General features: G+C 45.2%; 1 protein-coding gene across 2 annotated transcripts in view; it reads left to right on the forward strand.

Moving 5' to 3' along the window:
• The window catches only part of LOC135374745 (ubiquitin carboxyl-terminal hydrolase 8-like), a 29,540-nt gene extending 17,156 nt beyond the window's left edge, over positions 1 to 12,384 (forward strand). For both annotated transcript variants that reach the window (XM_064607670.1, XM_064607671.1), the window contains exons 14-23: positions 780 to 876; positions 2,755 to 2,885; positions 3,050 to 3,152; positions 3,216 to 3,320; positions 3,792 to 4,037; positions 9,015 to 9,157; positions 9,236 to 9,380; positions 10,432 to 10,462; positions 11,831 to 11,919; positions 11,982 to 12,384. In XM_064607670.1, the coding sequence (XP_064463740.1) occupies positions 780 to 876; positions 2,755 to 2,885; positions 3,050 to 3,152; positions 3,216 to 3,320; positions 3,792 to 4,037; positions 9,015 to 9,157; positions 9,236 to 9,380; positions 10,432 to 10,462; positions 11,831 to 11,919; positions 11,982 to 12,047 (1,156 nt within the window). In that variant the 3' untranslated portion in view covers positions 12,048 to 12,384. The remainder of the gene's footprint in view (positions 1 to 779; positions 877 to 2,754; positions 2,886 to 3,049; positions 3,153 to 3,215; positions 3,321 to 3,791; positions 4,038 to 9,014; positions 9,158 to 9,235; positions 9,381 to 10,431; positions 10,463 to 11,830; positions 11,920 to 11,981) is intronic.
• Positions 12,385 to 15,592: the final 3,208 nt, after the last annotated feature.

The following is a 15,592-nucleotide window of genomic DNA, read 5'->3' on the forward strand; positions in this document are numbered from 1 at the left end:
GGTTACATTGACACACCACATGAGTTGGGGAAAGGGTTACAAGCCGTCGCGTGACCTCATTTTTGATAAGATAGCTCTGATTCCCGCACTCACCGTGCGTGTTTGTTCCGTGGGTAAGGCTTGTAACCCTTTCCCCCCTTGTGTGGCCTGTCAATGTAACCTCCTTTCTTTGCAGCTTTGCGCTCAAACTACGAGCCCTCAGAAAAGAGGCGGAGCCAAGGGCTCATTTCCACGGGTTTTCGGCGAATTTATTTAGGCAATTGCCATTGCATTACGAGTGGGATTATGTGCTATACTGAGTAAAATGACCACGGGGAACCCATTTCCGCAAAGAAAACGTGAGGTTGCCTTGGGAAATTTCGGAGTTCAGTTCAAGAAATTAACTTTCCATCAGCTTAAATGAAATAAAAATGTTACCAATATGTAACAAAAGTTATTGGCAGAAAAAAATCTCTTGAGCGCATGTCTCTCCGGGGCCTACGTTTTTTACTATGAATTTCTATCATGGTTGGTGGACCACCCTGTATGTATGTCCCAATATGTTGCTTTCATGTGGCAAATGATGAGCATGTTCTACTTTTAACAATCACACTTATGGTTGGGCAAATATTCAGTGTTTTGCTATTTGTGGTGGAATTGATCTCTGACATTCTTGAAATTGTTGAATTGAACTGTAACTCCTAAAAAGCTTATAACGGTACAGCGGTGCACTGCCAGAGCTTGTTCAGTCCTGGTGTGCAACCTAAATTTGCCACATTTTTTGCCCGTTTGTTTTTCAGTGTTGACTCAGCCGCTGAGAACTTGAACAGAAGGGGTCGTACTAGCGATGGGACTGGCTCTCGTGTGCGAAGTATAAGCCCAACCTCTGGACAAGAAGTAAGTAAAGGGCTACAGTACAATGTCAGTAGTGCATAAAAGTGTAGATTACCTGCAGAAAAGCAAAGTTCTTACAAATGAACATGCACATTTTGTACAAGTCTGCTTCTAAAAATACCAGACACTCCCAAATGTAGCCCTGAATGTAAACTAAGATTGTGCCATGTACAGTGAAACCCGCGTATAACGATATTGACGATAATCGCGAATTCCATCGTTATACGGGATACATCGTTAGGGGAGGGTTGACCTAAATAGCGCGTCCCTGAAAAGTCGCGCGCCACCCCGCGTGTAGCAAAAGAAAAGGAAACAGTAGCTAAAAAAAAAACCGCGAAGCTGTGTTACATCGCACTGGCTTGGGAAAACAGCGACCAGAACTCGTGGAGGGAACCAGAGAACATATCAGGGGACAACTTCTGGGAACATTACACGTCAGCATTCCGCACGTCGGCTTCACCTAACGCCAGCGTGCTTTAGGAGAAGCTCGCTTTACAACACTGTCGCGCGATTCGCGGGTGGAAAGCACGTGCTGGGCCCTTCTTCTTGAATTCTTTTGATACGGATTTCGGATGATACGAATTTTTTCCGCTGCCCCGTGAGATTCGTACTTGGCTGTCCATCAGCGTATACATGTTCGTCGATAACTGTTCCATCAGTCTTGTCATACATGGTGCCAGTGTCACTGGGCGTTGAGTAGCTGCTCTCTTACTCCCTCTCCAGAGCTCCGAGTTTCGTGATCCTGGAGCAGCTATTAAACGGCACTTGAACGCTTGAACATGCTCGCTGTGCAGTCATTTCTCCCATTCTCTTTTTCCTCCCTCTCCCTGCTCTGCTGCCATCCCATGTCTTGCGTTCTCTTTCTCCACTTTCCTGGAGAGGAGAGACGAAGTCATGTGACAGAGTACGGTACCCCTTTTTCGTGCACCCTCCATTAAGCAGGAGCGTGAAGAGCGCGCTTGTGTACAGAACTAGAGTACGAGCTTCGCCGCATAACGGTGGGGGGTGCCAAACACATTAGTTCCAAAGCAGACATTTACGTGCCCACTGACGCTGCAGATGAGCCCATTTATAATACAGTCGCCGTCCAATTTTTCAGACTCAGCGGGGTTCGCGCAAAAGTCGGAGTAATCGAGCAGTCCGAAAAAACGAATTTCGCATCAAAATAAACTTTACGAAGCTTGATAACATCAGCTTCTATTTCCCAAAGCGACATTTCGTCACTGTACACTGTCGGAGGCACCGCCGTCATCAAGTCCGCAAGTCGGCTTCACCTAACGCACGCGTGCTTTAGGTGAAGCTCGCTTTACAGCGCTGTCGCGCGACTCGCGGGCGGATAGCACGTGCTGGGCCGTTGGCCAAAAACGAAGATGACAGACCTCTTCTACTCAGAGGAATGGAAAATGAACAATCATCACTGCCTATTTTTTGTGCCTTAATATTTTAGTTGGTTGATTTCTTTCGATACGAATTTCGGATGATACCAATATTTCCCGTCACCCCAAGAGAGAAATTCGCTGGTTGGGCAAACAGAGTCCGAAATATCGAGCGACGGGGCTGCATGGCGTCCGAAAATTTGGACGTTCTTATACATCAACTCTATGGGACCAGCGGCCGTTCCGCGAACGAGTCCTAATAATCAAGCGTGTCCTAATAATTGAGCGTGTCCGAAAAATCGAGCGTGTCCGAAAAATCGGTCGGCGACTGCATTGATGGAATCAAGCTGGATTGGCTCTAGTACATTTGACTTGGCACTGATATGGATAGTTATTTCCTCCTCAATGTGTGTCTCATTTCTTCTCAATTCCTCCTCAATGTGTGTCTCATTTCTTCTCAATTCATCCTCAATGTGTGTCTCATTTCTTCTCAATTCCTTTGCAGTTTAAGCACTTAGCAGGACTCAAGAATTTGGGAAACACGTGCTACATGAATGCGACATTGCAGTGCCTTGCAAACACTTTGCCCTTGGCCTTGCATTTTTTGTCTGGCCGATATGTGAAGGAAATAAACAGGTCAGTTGGCAAAATCCCGCAGCACTTTCGATACTGTTATGTAGTAGACTTTTGCTAATCAAACCCTTATGGTACCAGGTTGTGGGTTGATTGTATTGGATCAGTATCTTTGTTTGTTCTGTTTCCTTTGAAGTCTCACGTACATACTCTTAACTCCACTCCAGGGAATCCAGACGCGGCGGTGGTGCTGAACTCGCTGAAGAATTTAGGAGCCTTCTTTCTCAAATGTACTACAAAGACAAGGGTGTTGCGCCTAAATCATTCAAAGTAGGATTTATGCGCGATTCTGTTGTTCACGAGATTACTAAGATTTTTTTATTTATCCTTCAGTCATTAATGGGAAGGTTCTACAGCGTCTACGCTGGACACGAGCAACAAGATGCCCATGAGTTCCTGCTAAACCTTATAGACAGACTACATGAAGGGCTGAATAGGGTATGGATGTATTGCATCTTGGTAGCCGTTGTATGCTGTTCCGCCGCGTCCTTTAGTAGCGGTACAGCACGAAACGATGTCAGCAACTGTTATAAAATTAAACAACTGTTTGGAGTGCTTAATAATGCAGCAGAATAAACATTACACAACGAAATACGTATTACTAATCAATGCCACCACGATGTTACTATCGCTGGGACTTGCTCAGATGCAAAGGCAGCGGAAAAACTCGTTTATTGAATGTGTAAGCTGTTTTCGGAAGAGAAATTTGGCCAAGTTGACTGTGAAGCTGTGCCAAACATCACTTTTTCAGTCTCATAGACATGTTTCTGGATGAGGCACTAGCGACGAGAGGAAAAACTCTCGTGTCCCTGGTCTCTGGTTTTTCATTATGGATCATCATGTCTGGTACTTGACTACATTTGTGACTGTTATAGGCTGTGTGCATGGTACTGTGTATTTCCTGCGCAGGGCCCTGGTAGGAGCCACACGAAAGGATTTGTAGTGGACGAGAACCTCTCAGTAAATGGACGCATCAACCAGTTCTGGTGCCATCACGTAGACCGTAACTTGTCTGTTGTGTCCGACCTCTTCGAAGGCCTTCTCGTGTCAACCTTGACATGTCTGTCGTGTCAGAAGACTTCCAGCAGCTTTGAGGTTTTCTCCTGTCTTTCGTTGCCCATCCCACAGCACAGTTCTGGGACCTGTTATCTTCAGGTACGCAATATTTTGGGCATTTGGGCATCCTCATATGAAAGGATAGAGTTGCCAACCTATTTTTAGGACGTCTAAGAGACTGTAAGCAGTTTGAATTTGTGGCCAAGTGCAGTTCATGATTTTTCCTTCTGCTCTCATTCAGAATTATTCTCTTTGCTTTTGGGTTTAATGCTAGATGCTGTAATACCTGTACAGTCGCCGATCGATTTTTCGGACATGCTCGATTATTCGGACGCGTTCGCGGAACGGTCACGGGCCCCTTAGAGTTAATGTATAACAACGTCCAAAATTCCGAATACCGAACAGCTCCGTCGCTCGACATTTCGGACACGGTTTGCCCAGCCCGCAAGCGTCCCGAGCGGTCGCCAGCTCACCACGTGCGCATGACGCAATGCAAAGTTCAAGGAAGTCAAATATAAAAATTTAGGTAAGAAAATAGGCAGTGGCTGTTCATTTTCGAATACAATGTGTACTCCTGTCGTGGCGCTCCGCGAAGCCGAGCACGTGCTGTCCGCCTGCAAAGTCAAGCGAGCTTCACCTAAAGCACCCGGGCGTTAGGTGAAGCCGACTTGCGGAATGGTGACGCCTAATGTTGCCAGAAGTTGTCCTGATATGTTCCCTCCACGTGTTTGGGATATCGACGACGTACCGCCTCCCAGCGCATCCATCAAACTCTGAACCAACGATGGCGACTGCGGCGCTTTCGCCTGTATACAATATCGCTTCGAAAAGTAGCAGCGGTAGAATGTAGATGTAAATGAAAGTAGAAGCCGATGTTTTCAGGCAGCGATGAAAGACTACCAGTTAGGAAAGCATAGACAACTTTTTCCGGCCTACTAGCACTTAATAAAGTTGACTTTTGAAGCGAAATTCGTTTTTTCGGACCGCTCGATTATTTGGACTTTTGCGCGATCCCTGCCGAGTCCAAAAAATTGGACGGCGACTGTATATGGTAAAATCTGATGGTACTGTGTGAAAGAGCGGATTTTCGGGAGAGAAATAAAGTGAAAAAGAGAACACACAGTTTCCGTGCAGGAATAGTTAAAACTGCCGATGCTGGACAGAAGTCAATCAGATACGAACACTTTCCAGGAGATTTATTGAGCAAGAACGTCATGTATCACCACTCGCCGCTGCGCTGCTTGCTTGCTTGTTTGCGATAGAGTCACTAAATAGGGAGCAGAGTAGCGACACTGAGCCACGCCGGCCAGCGACACCGCCATCTTGGGTCCGGCGTGGCCACGTCATCTAGCAATGGGACACCAATCTCCCCCTTCTCTGCCGGAGAACAGTGCGCATTCGAGCCAGTTCGCAACCGAGGAAACCGGGTTTTGGATGGAAGGGAATCAACATGGACGGTGCGTTCTTGGAAAGAGAAACCACGTGACACGATCGGGCCAATCGCGGACACCGAACGGCGGCTCCGGCGCGGAAAGGAATGCTATACTCTGTACCCCTATTTAGTGACTCTAGTATGCGACGTCGCTATCGCGTGTCTGACGAGGATCGTCATGATAGAGGAGAACAGCAATGTCCGTCCTGATGCCAACGGCAAATGTTTGACTCGTTCACGCCGAACTTGCTAGATGCTGACGTGTTATTGAATCCACTTGATCAGTGCGTGGTGGCTCTACACTCCCTGCACTCATTCGGCCTAAATTGTTTTCATTTGGGTTGCAACGCTTGTGCTTAGAGTTTGCAGCGACCTGGACTTTATACGTGAGTCGTCCTCTACGTTCCAGCGGTCTTGCTTTCCAGCTACAGTAGAACCACGATGATACGAATTATTTTCCGGTCCTGGCGAGAATGCCTATTCTCCCCATCTATTAGAGTTCCGTTGATACGAACGAGCCGAGGATGCGACAGAGGTCGTTCCCCCGTGACGCGAGAGCGCACGAGTCATGCTGCTCCGGCTTTCGAAAAGGGAGGGAGATCCTTACCGTCTTCACCACGAACTGCCTTACGTCATGTTGCGCAATGCAAGCAATGGCTCTCCCCAAGCAGCACAATGTACTGAAAGTCGAGTGCAATAGGGGTGGACGGGTAGATGGAAGACCTTGAACAGACTCTTGAAACTAAGGAACATTGATAAGACACGTACCGTCAACCCCTATTGCACTCGACTTTCAGTACATTGTGCTGCTTGGGTCCCTTTGGTGGTGGTGGAGGAGGAGATAAGGGTTTACGCGGCCCGGAACCTTATCACCTTATCTCTGTTTTTACCTCCCCCCTCCCACCAATAAACCGCGAAGCTGCGTGACATCGCACTGGCGGAAAACAGCGACAGAAACAGGTGGAGGGAACATATCAGGACAATTTCTCGCAACAATACGAGTCACCATTCCGCAAGTCGGCTTCGCCTAACGCCTGCGTGCTTTAGGAGAAGCTCGCTTTAGAACACTGTCGCGCGACTCGCGGGTGGAAAAGCACGTGCTGGGTCTTTTGAGTCATCTCGCGAATTTTGGCACTATTGGCCAGAAACGGAGACATAAAAGCGTTACGACCGGCCTCTTTCACTGACAGTAATGGCACATGGACAGTCACTGTCTATTTTCTTGCCTCAATTTTTATTTCTGTTTTAATTCGTTTGATACGAATTTCGGATGATACGAGTTTTTTCCGCTACCCCGTGCGATTCGTATCATCGGGATGCTGGTGTGCACATCTGCACATCGGGTGTGCAGGTCCCAGCGAAGACCCTTCTGGCATCCTGTCGACTGCGCCAGTCAAGAAGGTTTCACCATTTGAATTGAGACAGGCCAGAGGGATAGACGATTTAACGGTATAATCGTGCTGCTTCACATTCAGAACAGAACAGCGCATCTCTCGAGCTCCATCTCCACGAGCGTCCATTGTCATCCCTGTCACATGACATGGCTGGCCCGACTCTCAGCTTCCAACATAGCTTGTGTTTTGAATTTCGCAGTGTGGGCAATATTTTCGAGTCACTTTTGCCATAAAGTTGTTGTTCTTCAAGTCACTTTCAGTTTTGCTAACATATGTGTCCAAAGCAGCTGAGCACCGTGAAAGTGTGACACACTTTCCCTTCACCCTCTCTCAGTACTTGGCTGTGTCACGCTGCGGAGCTGGGAAGGGCAGTTGGAAATGCTGAGGGTGAGAGGCCTGTGATCGTGAGTGCAGCGCCCTGCTACCGCATATAATACGACCTCATTTATTTGGCGGACTCCCTTCTTAAGGAAGTCTATAGGGAATTTTTATTCCCAGGGTTTTTGTAAATCTAGCTAAATTTCTACACTAAACAGGTACAGGTCTGTTTCTCTCAAGTTTATCTAGGGACTGACACATCTTTGAAGGCCTTATGCGAATGCACTGATTTTTGGCGAATTAAAGTTTGTCAAATTTTCAGTACATGGGAGTCTATGGGAGATGCAACAAAATCGCTTCTCTCGGCACGCACGGCCGCGATATCTGGGCCAAAATTATGTCATTCCCTACAGTAACAGTCTAGGAATTTATTGCAATCAATAAATTTGACAAACTTACTGCAGTTTTCCAGATCCCTACGAATGAAAATAATGGTTTTGTCGTTTGCTAGCATGTTCTGCAACGCTGGTGTCGATTACATCACTTCCTTAGAGCGTTGGAGGAAAGCAAAACAAAGAAAACAATTTTCTGACGGTGCCGCCATCCATCACCAGAACCGAACGTGACTAGATCGCATGAGTTCGCCTTAAGGGCTCATTCTCGAAGTGAAGAACCTCGCGTTATACGTGGTCAAATATGGTATTTAGTGTTCACCAGTGCCTGGATCAGTGCTGAGTTTATACTTGGGCAAATTCTGTTAGTTTTCGATCTTTTGGATTAGTGTAGTTTTACCCGAAATGACGTTAATAAAAATTGGGAGTAAAAATTGGTCCGCAACTGTGTATGCATACAGCCTGAAGTTTTAGGGTTAAACCAGATTCTTCCCCGAATTTGCACCCCGAATTGAAGGCTGCCTCTATAGGGTGAAACCCGATTTTTACCCGGCAAATTGCCCTCACTGAGAAGTCCGGAGGAATGCACACTAACTTGTTTGGCAGCAAATGTAGTTACATCACAGTTTGTACCAAACTGAGCCCGATTTCTCCCTGAATTTAGCATACTGGAAGTGTTTCCTCCCATATTCGCATGAACTTTATTTACCCGATTTTTACCCTCCAAATTAAAAAAAAATATTTCCCGAAAACTTCAGGCTCTATACAGGGTGTCCCAGCTAAGTGTATACAGATTTCTTAAAAATATATAGAACACTTTTTCCAAGATGAAATCAATTGCAATATAGCATATGTTGAAGGGCACTCCCTAGGAGGGCATTAGAAAAGTCTAAAGGCAATGTCTTAATTAACTTTCCTTAATTAAATTGTTAATTATAAAAGCTACAAAGTTGTCCCAATGAGAACATCTGTTCCTTTCAGTCACCTGATATCGTAGCCGTTTTCAGAACAAAAATCCGTTCCATAGATCGCCCGCAAAAAATTAGTGAAGGAATGCCATTTTTTTCTTTATTTTGCTCATTGCGCATCTTCGCAGACGCGTATTTCCTTCATCCCCAACGTGAGAGGGGGAAGGAGTACAGTGCCGCCTCATGCGTCGAAGATGAGCTTTAACTTGCGGAAACAAAACAAAAACAAATGTATCGGGTGACGGTATCGGAACTGGCCTTATCTTGGGTTGCATGTTCTGTTTCCTTTTAATCTTTTTCCAGGACGCGAGAGGCGATAGTGTGCTCTTTCTCCCTCTCACATTGGGGATGAAGGAAAGACGCGTCTTCTAAGAAGCTCAATGAACAAAATAAAGAAAAAAATGGCGTTCGTTCACTAACTTTTTGCGGGCAATCTATCAAATGGATTTTTGTTCTGGAAACGGCTACGATATCAGGTATACACTTAGCTGGGACACCCTCTATATGCAGTAGTGTGTACCACATCAACACGTACCTCATCATCTACAAGCCACCACCCTTTTTCTCTGCAGGACTGTTTGAAGCTCTTCTTAGAGGCTGAAAAAATGTCGGGAGAGGCAGCTTGGGACTGTCCCGTTTGCAAGCAGAAGAGAAAAGCGGAGAAGCGCATGATCATTGCTAGGCTTCCGAAAATTCTCATAATTCAGTTCAACAGGTTGGTCTCACGAGAATACTAGCTAGGAGTTTGGAATGTGTTTCTCATATGGGAATGTTTTTACTCACATTGTCTCAGATTTCGTTGCGAAGGAGCGTGGCAGAGCAAAAAGCTGCAGACTTATGTCCACTTCCCCATCTCCAATTTCGACATGAACGAGTACGTCGATCACACCCGTGTTGAGACACAGCGACGGCCCCCCTACGATTTATATGCTTTCTTGGTAAGCTTTAACCGTGTACCTGTTCTGGCGTAACCTAGCGCCATAGTTATGCTGTTGCGTTCTGAGCTGTAGCAGCCGTCACTAAACTATTAGGGCTATGCTAGGCTGTGCTATTGTTTGAAATTTTTTAATATATATATAGAGGAGAATAGTTGTATTTTCGATTCGATTGTTGAATCAAATACTAGAAGCGTATACGAAGAGGGGAGTCAAGTCCTGTAGATCACATAAACAAAATACAGAAGCCGACGCTGAAGATTTTTGGTTAAGTTTAATTTGTACAAGCTTTCGCGTGGAGGTCCACGCTTCCTCAGGTACAAAGTATTTACGAAGTAGTACAGGTATTGTTGTACCACTATGGCTTGTACCTGAGGAAGCGTGGACCTCCACGCGAAAGCTTGTACAAATTAAACTTAAACAAAAATCTTCAGTGGCGGCTTCTGTATATAATCAAATAGTAGTGATATTCGAACATATATTTGATACTTTTTCGAATATTGTGTTCAAATCAGTCTTTCTGTTTCTGTCAGACCACACTTGCCATATTCTAAAGCACGTTTGTTGCGTGTGCTGCAAATGGTATCGCTGAATTTGTATTTGCACCGAGAATCGGGGGAAAAGCTGTGTCGTGTTAACAGGCGTGCCGGCCTTCTTTTGGTAGGTGTCACCGTTCTGTCTGAAGCAGGGTGTATTTTTCGTATCTCACGCAGAGATGTGTGTCGACATAACTTTTTTTGTGCCGGTGGCGTAAGGTCTATTTTGGGCCCGAGGCCACGGCGTGAATCGGTGTGACGCTGGTGTCTGCAGGGTTATTCGACTTCTATTCATATTTGATTTGAAATTATTCAGTAGTTTGCGACTCAGTAGTTTGCAGTACGTCGTACTGCAGTACTCAGTATTTTGCCGTAGTCATAGCCGGCAGCCCTGTGCTGACATATCCCATGTATTTATCGTTAGTGGTTTCAGCATATACTTCTCACCAAGCTCGCAAGTGATGCTGTACTGTGCATGCCTTGCTTGCGATTTAATATGTTCATTATCTATTTTTCAGAACCACTATGGAACTTTGGCAGCTGGTCACTGTAAGCAATAATAAGAATACTACAGAATGCGCTACTTAAAATGTGTGAGCTGTTGCATTGCATAAACATAGTCAACTGGAAAAACATAGTACTGTCGAACCTGTTTATAATGATCTTGGATATAACGATAACTCTGATATTATGGTCAAATTGTTGCTTCCCATCTGCTCGCCCTTCAAAGTACTTTTTCAAAGGCATTGTTGGGGCACTAAAGGAATAACAACTCTTCGGGGGACAGGCAAGTGCCCAGCTGAACCTTTAATGATCGTGCTAGGTACGAGAAGTGCGATAGGCAAATAAATGATGTTGATAGCCTTGCTGCAAAGAGGACCCTCCCCTCCTTAACTGAGTGGCCGTAAACGTGGCTGTTTGAAACGGGAAACACTTTATTTTCTTGGATAATGTGGGAACAAAAATATTTTACGAAATTACAGATTGAAAGCACTGTTGTGGCTCAACATTACATACATGATATCTTGTGTTCTCCTCTGATGCGGCCTGTCGCCTGCAGTCATTTTATACCTGCTGACAGATCTTTCAGCATCTACAGAGTTTATAGGAACTTTATAGGAAGTAGTTTACAATATATGCCCTGGGGAAGTTACATCTTTGCGACACCCTTTTTTTTTCCTGGGCTGTAGGAATTATTTAAGAGTCTTAACTTTTTGAAGGCAACCTCACAGACATCAAATTAAAATCCCCCACTGCCACCGCTAAACTGCACACGGGAGGGACGCTGCCCCTTCCTCATGCGAAGTACGCACAATAAACTTGGGCTACATTATCTTATGCTAAACTACAATCTGTCTGTGTTTGTCCTGCTGCATGAACAATTTCGTAAAGTAGGCTTTAGATTTGTAGGGCGGGCTTCACCTCATGCACGGAAGCGTCAGGTGAAGCCCAGTTCCGGGACGTGTCGTTCGTATTCGTCGAATATTGGAATATCCGGAAACCCGAATATTGGGTATTCGATTCGCGAATCGAATACTTTGAGTGATCGATATTCGATTCGAATTCGAGAACTGGAATATCCGCATATTCCTAAAAATAAGGGATTCCGTGAAATTCTGTGCCAAACGAAGGACTCCGTGATTAATTCGGAATTCCGCGGAATCGCGGAAAACAAGGTCGTGCATGAGAGCGCGGAGACGTTTGGCATATGAAGAAATACCGGATGAAGCAGTTTGGGGGGGGGGGGGGGGCGACAAGAGCGGGACACTACAAATATTCACCATTATCAACAAGCACTTTCAGGGTTGTGTCTGGGGTTCCATTAACAGCTCTAACGTTTTATGTGGTGGTCTGTGCTTTTACATGCCATGTAGACTCGAGAAGATGGATGAAATCTACTTTGATTTTACATTTTAGATATCGGATACTGCCGTGCTGGCCCAAGAGGAGGATGGTACATGTACGATGACTCTTCTGTTTCAGAAGTCATTCTGTCAGAATCTGATGTGAGTCTTTTGGTAACTACTCCGCCTGTTAGGATGCCTAATGGATTTTTCTTGCCTTCCAGAAACGGAATGCTTACATCCTCTTCTACACGTCCGTAGATGCAAGGCACCAGTTTATTTCTTACTGAGTAAATTACGTATATGTGCAATGTTGCACCTTGCAGTCCTTGTTGCATGCAGATGGTCCTGTTTATTAAATAAAGTATTTAGTTTGTGAAGCACAGGGCCAAGTATGCACATAGTACGTATTGTACATAGTTCACGCGTAGCAGCTACGCAAGTGTATTATATTGTTGAGCATAAGTTGACATTTTATAAAAATTTTAGAGAGTGTTTATACGCATGCATAATGTAAATTTAACGATTGTTATGCTGCTTCAAAATGCATTTCGATATATTCGCGGGAACAGCTAAAAGCTGATGCCCAGCAGCAAAGATTATCAATAAAGATGGTTGAATAGGTCATTAGGGTGTGTATAACTTGTTGGTAGTTGAATAATTTTGACACAGTGTAACAGAACTAAACTAGGGGCTCTGCAATGTAGTCCTCTATTCGCACTTCCTTTGTTGTAAATTGTGATCTGATGTGTCTCTAGCAGCCCACCGTCTGCTGCAGCTGCTATGAGTTATCACAAGCACATCAGAGGAGCATCTAAGTATCTCGGAGCAGGTTAATGGGGCAGCAGAACCTGCCCACATCATGCATATCAATTAATGTCCCGTGTCAGTGCCCAGTGTTTGCGAAAGCCACATTTGCTTCGTGGCACTAACATGTTCGTAAGCTCCTCCCACTGGTGGTCACTTATCGTGGTAACGGCATTGAAAGATGACAATCTATGCTACATAATGTAAAGTGACATTACATTACATTTTACATTATGCATCATCTTCACCAGCTCGCTTGCTTCCTAGCCATTTTTTCATTGGCAAACTATGCTATTTTTCAATGTGACAACCATAATTTTCCTTAAAGTGGACTCCGCAACAAAATCACCACAAGGGTTCCGTAACCTTTGGGATGTCGGGAACACGTGTACAAAATATCTCGTCCCAAAACTGTGCATATTTTATTCAAACGAATTTATTACGGTGGTGGTGGTGGTGGTGATAGTGAAAGGGCTTGCCGTTGTCGGCCTCACGTATGTGGGCAACGTCACGACTGACGCCCTGGGGAAATGTGCGTCCTGGGCAGACTTCTAGGGGAACTGTGCCGACATATGTCTGAAAGCGTCTGAGGAAAACCCAGGAAAAACCCCAGACAGCACAGCCGGCACCGGGATTCGAACCCGGGTACCTCCGGGTACCCGGGAATTTATTACGAAGCGACCGCTTCACCTCTGTGAAGCGAGTAGGCACTGAGAGCAGCACACTGCCGACATCATCCGGCAAGGGAGAATGCAGGTTGCGAAGCAGACGACAATGCTGGGTGACGTCACTGTATAGACCCTTTTCAAAAATGAGCGCCACCTGTTGCGCTTTCGTCGAACTGAGCTGCGCTGGCCATGTTGCGGGAGAAGCCGACGCAGCAGCAGACTGCATGACTAAATCAACCCAACCTATGAGCTGTTGTAAATTTATCTTTGCTTTTCTCTTCGTTGAAATGTGTAAATTAATTATGTAAAAAAGTACACATTTGAAGCTTTCTTTACAAGTGTTTATTTGTTTTGTACTTGACAATTAGAAAATATAGGCAACAGTGTTTGAAAATCAAAATGTGTCACCTTAGGCTCCACAACAAAATCGACCCACGTGTTCCCGAAATTGCCATTTGCCCGATAGCTTGGTTGTTGTTCTCGTGATTTCTGTTTAGCGATACAGCGATAAAACTTTGGCGGGTTGGTAGAACACCATAAAAAAGTTAAAAACCCCAGGGGGTTCAGGGTTGTGGACGGTGATGGGGAGTAGTTAACTACATGTAGTTAAACAACTAGCGAAACTATTGCATAGTAGTTAAACAATTGTTAGAAGCTATCTCTGGGAATGTAATTATAACGTTAAACTACATTTTCTGTAGTTAACTACAGAAAAATGTAGGGTAAATGAAGGGTTGCACTTGCTGTTTCTCGGCACGCTCTACAGATTTCTAATTTACACCTCGGGTCGTCACTAAGAAAGCTTGAAAACGTAATCATACGTAAAACATAATCAACGTAATCATACGTAAAAAAACGTAATCATATGAGGCAATATAAATGCTCGAATAATTAAGCAAAAAAGCGATTAAAACACAGGGCATCGAATACTCCAGCAGTTCTGCTTGATGTAGAGCGCATCATGCTGTTTAAACGTTCGGTGTACTTTAGGCTGGACAGCGGACACCCTGCGACACGCAACGCGCAACGCGGACACGCAACGCGCACAAGACGCCGAGGTAGCTAAAAATGTAGTTAAACAGCGTCGGCAGTATAGTTACAAAGTAGTTTTAACTACTGGTGCTATGATGTAGTTACACTAGTAGTTAAACTACAAAAAGTAGTTGCTGCCCTGTAGTAAAGATGAGCTTCTGTGAAGCAACTATGTCACAGCAAACCAAAGGCACACACGCCATCACGAACAGTGCATCTGAGCCAAACAGATCAGCGACACGTAGGGGTAATTTCCTTTTTCATCCTTTTTCTTACCTTCGTAGCACGATGCCTTGATGTACATACCTTGCCTGTATATAATAATGTTTCTTTGTTTGTTTGTAAGGAAAAACGAACGAATTAACTCACTGTTCATAGTGTAAAGCATCCCAAATATGCTCCTGTCAAAATCTGAATTCTCCGAAATGTGAACACGCATGCTGCGAGCCAACTACTATCTTCCCTCCCCTTGTGTACAAATTGCTCAATGTAAAAGTTGTCACTTGTGAAATTTCGCTGTGACAAGCCAAACCACGCCATGCCTTCTTCCGAAAGTTTTGGCAACTTAGATAGATTGGTCACCCATCCAGCCACGAGGAACATTTCCACAGACATGACGAAAAAGAAGAAGAAAAAAAAAAAAAAAAAACAGGCACGTATATCATGCGGCGAGCATTAAATCGCGTACACCGTTCTTGCCGCCCGTAGGCGTGTGTGTGTGTCTGATGCGCTCCGTCTCCCGCAACATGGCGGCCGCAGCTGCCCACGGCCGCTAGGTGGCAGTATTTCGAAACAGGTCTATAGGTCTATAGTATGGAGCTCTGCTCTTCGCATTTTGGTTTGCTAATGTCATCACTTACGAATTAATTACTCATGCAAGATGAATGTAAATGTTGAATTTGGTGTCGAGAGGGTGGTTCGTGTTCGGTATGATGCTCACCTAATTTTGTTCGAATCCTTGCGAAGTCTCCCTTTAAAGAAAAAGTGAGAACGACAATGCGAAGTGTCTTCGGGATAAAAGGGGATGGACGCGACCAGATTTCAAAACCCCACTGGAGGCTTCGTTCTCGAGCAAATGCTAGATAATCTCGGCAGCTGCGGTCGCCACCACCATGGCGGTCAAACCAGCGAAACGCGTTCGTTTGACGTCATGTGGATATGGATTAGATTGATATTTCGTACTGTCTTGGAAGGCAATGTGTGCACAGTGTACGCGACGCACGTCCGTTTCTATGGTAACCTACACCCCTCCACGGGCGAACTCTCCGTTTAGCGTCCCCATGTCCCTGCCTTTCTTCCCTTCCTAACTAGTGAGGGCAAGGGCAGCA

The sequence above is a fragment of the Ornithodoros turicata genome, unplaced genomic scaffold (assembly GCF_037126465.1).
Source record: "Ornithodoros turicata isolate Travis unplaced genomic scaffold, ASM3712646v1 ctg00000746.1, whole genome shotgun sequence".
NCBI classification, from domain to species: Eukaryota; Metazoa; Arthropoda; class Arachnida; order Ixodida; family Argasidae; genus Ornithodoros; species Ornithodoros turicata.